Source organism: Alexandromys fortis, unplaced genomic scaffold, assembly GCF_014885135.2.
Source record: "Alexandromys fortis isolate MF-2015 unplaced genomic scaffold, M_Fortis_MF-2015_v1.1 scaffold_6, whole genome shotgun sequence".
Classification (NCBI taxonomy): domain Eukaryota; kingdom Metazoa; phylum Chordata; class Mammalia; order Rodentia; family Cricetidae; genus Alexandromys; species Alexandromys fortis.
In genome coordinates, this window is record NW_026067902.1 from 5,014,300 (window position 1) to 5,023,569 (window position 9,270).

Genomic DNA, 9,270 nt, shown 5'->3' on the forward strand with positions numbered 1-9,270 from the left:
ACAACCATATGGAGGCTAGAAACTGAACCCAGGTCCTCTGCAAGAGCAGCTAGTGCTCTTAACTGCTGAGCCATACTTCCAGCCCTTGTGGAGAGGTTTAAGTGGCTCTGTAGAGAGGACTTGATGCCTTCCAGTCAAAACCTCACCTCTGTGGCTGACCCAATCCGGATCCACCTGCTGTCAACTCAGCTGCTTCTTCCATTTGCCATATTCCTTCCAAGGAGAACCTGCTGACTTCCCATCTCATGGTACCTTCCACTCTGCTCCCTTCACTAATCTTGTCAGTATTATCTATCATGATAGATACCAGAACTAATGCTACAGAATACAGAAGTTCTAGTTATGCTTTTGTTTAGGATGCTGCCTTAGCCGTGTGGTGGTTTCTGTTTGCTTGTTTGTTTGTTTACCTGTTTGGCCTATTATTTAGTTTTTTTTATTGGGTGGGCATTGAATAAAGGAAGATATAACCTTTTCAAATCCAGGGGACATCATGAATATAAAACTAGACCTCTAAGCTTCCATAACCATTCCCATCAACTCAGCCCAGCACTCTTGGCTTCTGGATGGTAGGCTGCCCTTACAAAAACAGGATGTACCATGTGGAATCATTTGTATGTGCATGTGTGCACAAGTGTGTGTGTCTGTATGGGTGTAGAAACAAACTTCTAAATGGGTTGTAAACGGACTTGCTTGTTGAGACTTGATTCTGTTTTGAGTTATATAGACTCATTTTACCTGGAACATCTGAAAATTTTAAAAAGGGTAAAAGTAGATGTTTTTCCTTCTTGAATTACAAAATACAAAGCTGAAACACATATTAAATGGAATGCAAGGAAGGTATGGAAATTATACCTATAGAATCATAGTGGGCTCTTACTGAATACCTACCCAAAATTTGCATCTCCTTTCTATTTTCAATTGCATAGCTTGGTTGCTTTTTAAACCTCCCTTCTATTGGGGTTCCCATGTGCCAGAAATGATACAAGAAAATACATATGAAGTTCGGTAGTTCTTCTGTGATATAACAAATGCAACAGGCATGTTATAGTAAAGAAGCATGAGGTTGAGATATGCTTGGCAACTTGCCCACAATGTGAGATGAATTTGGGAAGCAAGGCTGAAAAAAAAAAAAAAAAAGACAAAAGAAAAGAAAAAAAATCCCACTGCTGCCCTGGTGGTACATGCCTTTAATTTCAGCACTTGGGAGACACAGGCTAGAGGGTCTTTGTGAGTTCGAAGCCAGCCTGGTCTACAAGGAGAGTTCTAGGACAGCCATGGCTGTTACACAGAGAAATCCTGTCTTGAAAGAAAAAAACAAATAGAAGAAGAAAAAATAAAAGAAATAGCAAAGAGGAAGGGATGGAGGGAGGGCAAGAGATAAGGGGGGGGACTCCTCAGAGACCAGAAGATAAAAAAATAAGGTTATAGGTTTGAGAAACCGGAAGCCCAGAGGCTGAGGAGGGGGCTTTTAACACAGTTTTTGGATGATTCCTTTTCTGTTTCATGTCCAATTGTTGGACATTTTCTTAGAGATTGAAACATTTCATCCTACAGGGAAGCTTATTAAGCCATAAGATAAACAACTTGAAATAGCTTCAGAAGTCCCTGAAACTGACCAGATTCACTGGGCCTCTTACTCCCTAGAGCAAACAATAAAGACTGCTAAGAGTCTCTCTCATACAAGACAAGCTTCCAAGTAGACTCTCAGACAAGACAAGCTACCTCCAAGAAGCAGAAACCAGGCTAGCTGCATGGAAGAGGTTTGCCCCAACTGAGTCACTTGGAAAGAACTCTCTCCATCCTGTTGGGCTGCCTGTGGGCTATGCAGTGTACTCCAGGTTCACCCAGGCTGAGGTGGGCTTTAGTGAATGCAGCTGTCAGTCATTTCTGCTTCTGCAAGTAACGTAACCTCTCACCCACATTCTTGTAAGTATTTCCAAGTGAAGCTTTCTGTTCACCAAAGTGGACTCTGGTGGCATCTGTACATTGGTCGGTCATGGGCTTCCTATCTGAGGTGAGTAGATGTGTGTGTGTGTAGCATCTTCTCAGGAAAAAATTTGTCCCACAAAACCAATCCACACAGAAGTCAAAACTCAAAGGAGACAAGCATCAAATTCATAATAATCTCCATTTACCTATCTAAGATGAAGAAAGAAATTGCTGTCCACTGTCTACCTCGCCTCAGCTCTTTTGTTACACCATAGTACAAAGGGTTAGCCATGTCCCACCTTTAATCTGGTCATATGCAAATACAAAATAAAAAAACTCTAATTTGCTTTATTGACTGTTATTAGTAAACAAGCAGTCACAATGGGTCAGCTTTCTCATTTCACCAAGTTCAGGAACACAGGCTCAGCTTTGATGTGACATTAAGTCCACAGCTACTAGTTTTAAAATATTACAAGATTCCAAACCTTCTCTCACATGTAAGGACTCCAGGCTCTTCCATAATAAGACAGCAAGTGTCTGGCTGAGTATTACAGAGTCTCTGAAGACTCCAACTCCTGCTTTTAGCCACTTGATACCTATTGTCATCTGTTAGTGCCTTTGTCAGTGGCAATTGTTCTTAGAACATCCACAACCTCACCAAGAGAAGTTGTGCATGGCACAGCACTGTGTAGGCGACACCTCCTATTCCATAGGGTGGTCAGCAAAACATGCCTAGTGGTTATGTTATGTAGCTGCACTTCACCATCCCAAATAGCCCCAACACATCACTTTCAATTCTCCATATGCACTGTGCTGTCTAATAGGAGAGTAGAAATCTATGGGAGCTGCCCACGCTCCCTCTTTACCACGGGACTCTACTGCTTTCACAGCACAGCAGGTGTACAAAGGGCTGCTAAGTTGTTTGAAGCATTTATGTTTCTTCTAGACAAGGAAATGGGATGTTCCTTTGGGTTAGAAATGGGGAGCATTTCCCCCAAGATAGTGTCAAAAGTTAAAAGACAGAAACTCCCATAACTTTATGACACAGAATCAAACGAGAAACTCTCTCAAACCTGGGGAACATGAGAGGAAGAAAGGAAGAAGGGAGGGAAAGAAGGAAGGAGGAAGGAGGAAGGAGGAAGGAAGGAAGGAAGGAAGGAGGGAGGGAGGGAGGGAGGGAGGGAGGGAGGGAGGGAGGAAGGAAGGAAGGAAGGAAGGAAGGAAGGAAGGAAGATAGAATTCTTCACTCATTACCTATCAACAGTTCAAAAGAAGTGTTACTCTGTGCGTTAGACCTTCCGGTCTGAGTACTGCTGATGCTTCAGTCAATAACCCTGTCTGGGGTTATTTATCTAACAATACTGCCACTGGAGTGTTCCCAATTTCTAGATGGCAAATCTCTCAAAATGTAAGCATAGAGATCAAATGAGACTCACAAGTCAGTGAACATTTACGTAAGCCAAGAAGTCCCAGCAACAGTTCATTCACAGACTTTCCCTGATCATATACAGAGTAGTATTTCTCAGACTGGCAGCGGCAGCCGCTGCCATATCACCTACCTACCACGCTGTGGAAAAGGAACACTCTCAAGCCCTTCCTCAGAGCTCAATCAGAAACTGGATGGACCCAGCAATTCCAGGACTACCAGGCCTTCTGGATGCTTCTGAGGGGGTGAGTGGGGAGAGTGAGGATCACCGAGGCTTCCCACAAACTCTTACACCAAATGCATAGGAAATGCAGCACTACCCGTTTTGTATAAAAGACAACAAAAGTTCACTGCGATTATTGGTGTAAAGTCACACTGCTAACAGATGACAAAACCCAGACCCTGGCTGGATTCAAAATTGGGTATTCTTTGTCTGGAAAGCACCACTTCACAAAGATGCATGAGAAACAGCCACCCCAATCAAACTGACTTGGTTCTAAAAGAAGAAATACAACCGAGGAAGAGGAGAGAGGGGGTACGCAGGGTCTACACATGATAACTAGAAAGTCTGGATGCCTCCTAGGGCACAGATCACAGAGAGCAAGAGAGCGAGCGTGCCTGCGGGGCACTTCTCTGAAGTCCAGTTAACTCATCCTCTGGGTGCAATCTGTTTTCTCTTTAAGAAGACTCGCTCTCTCCAAAGTGCCTGCCTCCTTCGCACAAGCCTCCCCAGAAACTCACTGTTGCTGTGATGGGAGGATGCTTCCCACCTCTCCCTTCTCCTAGGGCTGACTAGTGGCTTCTCCATCACTCTCTCCCATCTGCGTTTTGATGATTTTGGTCTCTTCTATTTAGTACAGCCAGTCTATCACAGGAGAGGTGTTATCTACTTTCCCCATCACCCCACGAGGTAGTTCAAGACAGGCACTGATAAATGAGCATGCAATGTTTGTTACATAAACACATGCAATACAAATCACCCACCTGGTTATCTATATCCTTCCTTCTCAATATGTTATTATCTCACAAACCAGAATTCATGGAGGATTAAGATATAGTTTTAAAACCATGAGTTTTGTAAGGAATTCCAGAGCTTATAGCTGAAACCACCCCTTTTTCACTCTGGGACTCTGCTCTCCTCTCCCCGCTTCTTCTCTCTGCTTTACCATTCCCTCTCTTTCCGTGAGCCACCATTTTATTAGCTCTTTACTTAAAGTATGTCTAGATGGGCAAGAACATTCTACTTGTTGATCTGCGCTTTCCTTTTGTTTTCTAGACATAAAACAATTCATCTGTGTCTGAATTTGTTGTCGAGAGTCTATTCCATTTATAACAGCATCCGGTCCAATTAGACTAGGGCAGAAAAGAGAAGAGTGCAAAGCTCCCGGCTTGAGAGTGTGTTTACATCCTTGCCTACATCGTTTAATAATTGGCATGAGATTTTAAGGAGGCTGTGGCTCATCCCGCAACTGGACAAAATATAGGCACAGATGCACTCAGCTAAGTAATTGGATTCACTACCTGGAATATTTAAATTGTTTTCAGACACTAGAAATTGGCTTAAGAAGATTAAAGTAAAATACCCGGGAGGATAACAGGCTGTAATTTACGAGGTGGGAAATCTTCTCAGTGAGAAGACCGGCTCATTCTCCTACATGAGAGATGTATTCATCATTAGGACTTAATTTCTTTACAACCTGACAGCTCGGGTGTATTCAGGTGAGTTGTTCTTACCAAACCTTTCTGGACGACACCCAGGAAGCTAAATTGATAGCGTAATGTGCACCACATTCGCGTTTTCGGTAAGAATTCTTTAAGTGTTCTGCAGACAACAAGGGTAGAGAAAAGGGGGAGGTCATGAGAAGTCCTGGGATCTGGACTGTAGGTGAAGCAGTGGAGTCCCAGGGCTGGACAGGATCTGTCCTATACAGCAGAGGGTGCAAGTAGATCAGAGGGTGAAGTTGGGAGTCTATTTCCAAGTAAAGACTTAAGCAAGCTCATTTCTCAAAACCTGGCCCTCTCTGCAGGCCCATTCTGGGCTCCTCGGTCCTAACACCTTCTCATTTGCTCACTAACCTGCCTCTAGTCTGCCCTCTCCAGCCCTTTCCAAGGCCCCTCACTCTGGAACCAGGCGCTAAAGTTTGGCATCAACGACCACCTGTCGGCTGTACTGCTGTGTCTTCTGCCGAGTGGCCAGCATAAAAATGCTCAAGGGCTATCGGTAACTGCAAGGTGTTGGAACTGGGTGGTAGGTATTTCTTCTTGAAAGAGGGCAAAGGAGGTAACAGAGCTCCTTAGCCAGCCGAGAGGAGTGCGTCTAGTTCTTTCCAGCGTTATCCAGCTGGTCCTAACTTCATGCTCTTTCCAAACTCTCAGGACCCGACACCGGGTAAAGCCTGTCCCTCCAGCTCCACTGGCCCCAAAGACTTAAATCCCTCAGGAGACAGGCGCTGGCCAGACCCAGCAAGGATGTCAACTCCAAATCCCCTAGGAGGAAGAGAGCGCGCGCAAAGCTGTCACCCTCTGTCACCCAGCCAGGCAGCTGGCAACCTGTGCGCCCCGGGCTGCCCGCGCCCGCTCGAGCGCCCCATTGCATAACGCGCCCCTCGCCCCACCCCCACGCAGCCCGCCCTCGGGTGCCCGGCCCGCGCCCCACCGCGCCGCCCCTCACTTACATCATCCCACTTGACGAATTTGGTGCCCTTCTTGAGGCTGTCGGACACGCACACTGGCTTGAGTTGCAAGGCGTGCACTCCGGGCTGTGCCCCAGCCATCTGGGCTCATCGGGGTTCCGGGCAGCCCGGGCGAGCGCGACGGGGATGAGGAACGGAGCTCCGGGCACGGGCGGGCTCGGCTTTCGGCTCAGCAGGCTCTGGGCTCCGCTGCCCGCCGGCCTCCCGGCCTCTTGGCCTCCGCACCTCTGGCCGGCACCGCTCAACAAGCGGAACGCGCGAGGGCGCAGCAACCGGCCATGCCCCGGGCGGGACGCAGGGTCGAGAGCCCGCGGGGTCTGTGCTGCCTCAGAAGACGCGACGGAACAGAGCCCGGCAGTGCGAGCCGCCCGCCGCCGGATCCTGCTTGGCCGCCGCCTCGAAGCGCACCATTCAGCACATCCTCCGTGCCCAGAGGGAGCGCGCGAGTGACACGCTCCGGTCCCCTCCTCCCTCCGCTCCTCCCGCCCCTGCTCCGCCACCCTCGCTCGCGGTCCTCCTCCCCCAGCTCCCTGCCCAACTTTGAGCGCTGGGTCAATGGCGGGAAGCGGGGACGCAGCGGCACCTCCCGGCTCCCGGGCCCCACTGCAGCCGACGCCTGCGCCACGCGCCCTCTGAGCATGCCCCGTGCCGGTGGCCGGGCTGATGTTCCCGGGGCTTTTCCGATAACCAGGGTGAGAGCCTGGGTGTTACCTTAGCGGATCCTAACCTCTAAGAAAAGAAAGAAGGACGTTGGCGAGGAATGGGGGAGAGAGCCTTTGTCTTTCCTTCTCGCTGGTGCTCACCCGTCTTTTCAAAAAGAGGGTTATTATTTATATAGAGAAGCACTTGAGAGATTAAAAGCGAAAACTCCATAGAAACCTCACCCCACCAGAAAGTGGGTAGTGTGCTAGTCTAGATGGAAAGTTCATCTGGGGGAAACAAAGCTTTAATTTCCCAAGGAAGATGAAAGGTGTGGGGAGCGGGAAGGGGTGGGGATCATATAGAAACACAGGTGCCAGGATGTCTGTCTTCACTCCCAAAGTGGATAAAGGCAAGGGTTTGAGAGGGTGGGGAACAACTGGAACCTTCATCCATCACAGGGGTGGAGGGTGGGGCATAACATGGCAAATCCACTTTAGAAAGTAATTTCTGTGTAGTGTTAAACATTTACTTATCACGCAATCCAGAAATTCTACTTGTAAGTTTTTGCTCAAGAAAACCAAGAACATGCACACACACACACACACACACACACACACACACACACACACACATTTGACCAGCAATGTTAAAGTGTGTTCCCCAAATTAGAATACTATTCCATGATGAGAAGGGACAGACACTCAAGAACAGAGCCATGAGTGTACGAAGTTTAAGCTTGGTGAGACAAGCCAGACAAGACTGTGCATCAAGATGCTGTTTTGGGGTTTAGAGGATAGGCAAGGTGTTCTGTAGTGACAGAAAGTAGATCAGCTAGGTGCCTGTGGCCAGGGGTGGGCAATGATTGTCACAAAAGGCAAACGGGGGCGTTTGAGAATGATGGAAGAAGCTTCTGTAGCTCTGTGTTTACAAATGGCAAACCTCTCAAGACCAGACACATAAAATGAGTGAATTTTGTTGTAATAAAGATTACCTTAAAGGCCAATTTTAGAAAAAAAAAGAAACTGTATGAACAAGAGGTTCTGGTAAAGTGGTCTAGGCAGTCTCGGCACTTGCCAGCAAGCCTGAGAGTCTCAGTTCCATCCCCCAACTCCGCATGGCGGAAGGAGAGAACTGACTCTGCAAAACTGCACTCCGATCTGCACACCTATACCGTGGCACACTAGGGTAAATGTGTGTGTTCATGTGCATGTAGAAAGAAAAAAACAGGGCAAGCATTTAGTTTCATTCTTCCTTCTCCGTATGCTTAGTTCCCACGTCTCTGTGGATCATAGTTTATAAACCCCATCAAAAGACTGTCAAATATACCTGAAAGGAGGATGTATCCCAGGCTAGATAGCTTGCCTTATATGCAGAGACTCCTGGTGTGAACCCCAAGTACCACTTAAATATACATAGGTAGACAGACAGACAGATGACATATTGATTATCAATAGATAAGATGGATAACCAGCAATATTCTTGGAACTATCATAATTAAAACCATTAAATCCTGTCATCATTGGTGACTTTGTGTTGTTCTTGGAACAACTTGCCATAAAAAAATAAAAAGCATTACATGACTATCTCATTTCATTCTGATGCTGCATTACCAAAATAGAACAGGAACCCGATAGCCATAGTCCTTCAAAAATAGTGGCCTTGACCCACTAGTTACCTCCCAGGGGACAAGGCTCTCATCTTCACTTCTGTCTTTATTGTCAAAGACTTCAATAAGTCTCTGCTTCCAAGGCTCCTTCTCAGTTATCTTTACAACACGCCTGACCAGGTTCTTCTTCTCCAGTATGCACTGTCCTTGTCTTGTGTCTCCATCAATTATTTCATCACCCATTGGAGTAATTATTGATCACGGAGCTTTACCTGTTGGAATGCCGTAGAAAGTCAGGATGGACCTTGGCTGTTCCCTGAATGGAACTCTAGAGGAACTTCAGGCCAACGCACTGAGCTGAACACCTCCCAGACACTCCGTAGTGGAATCCTTGCTATCTGTCAGCTTCTGCACTCTTCTCATCTTAAAAGGAAACCCTAAATTGTTTAGCTGGCAACCATACTTAGTAAATAAATTATGAAACTAACTATAATTATTCTATTTTTCTCCCTTGACCTTTATCTGTAACTGGTGGAGAGAGTGCTTAAGGGACCCAAATTTAACTAATAAGGTGAAGATGGGGTGCTTCTGGGGGAAATTTCTCATATTTGCATCACTTTTTCCCTCTCTCTCTCTTCCCCTTGCTCTCCCTCTTCCCCCTCCTCCTACTTTCTCAGCACTGAATAGAAAGATGCAAAAAAGGGAAAACTAGTGTTCCTTCCTAGACTCTTTAATCCTCTAAACTGTCTCTAGACTTTCTGATATGTATCATAATACATATCTTTATTGGTTAATCTTTAGTATTACTCTCAGCTGACCTGCCATATAAAATAATTGACCCCTTGTAATGGTTAGTTTTCATGGTCAAGGAAACCTAGAATCCCTTGGTTAGACAGTCCCCACTGAGTGCTTATCTATACCAGGTTGGCCTGGAGGCATTTCTGTACGAGACTGTCTTCATTGTCAACTGATGC

General features: G+C 46.5%; 1 protein-coding gene across 2 annotated transcripts in view; it reads right to left on the minus strand.

The window, feature by feature from the left end:
• The window catches only part of Plcb1 (phospholipase C beta 1), a 675,692-nt gene extending 669,222 nt beyond the window's left edge, over positions 1–6,470 (minus strand). For both annotated transcript variants that reach the window (XM_050132255.1, XM_050132262.1), the window contains exon 1: positions 6,031–6,470. In XM_050132255.1, coding sequence (XP_049988212.1) covers positions 6,031–6,129 — 99 coding nt within the window. In that variant the 5' untranslated portion in view covers positions 6,130–6,470. The remainder of the gene's footprint in view (positions 1–6,030) is intronic.
• Positions 6,471–9,270: the final 2,800 nt, after the last annotated feature.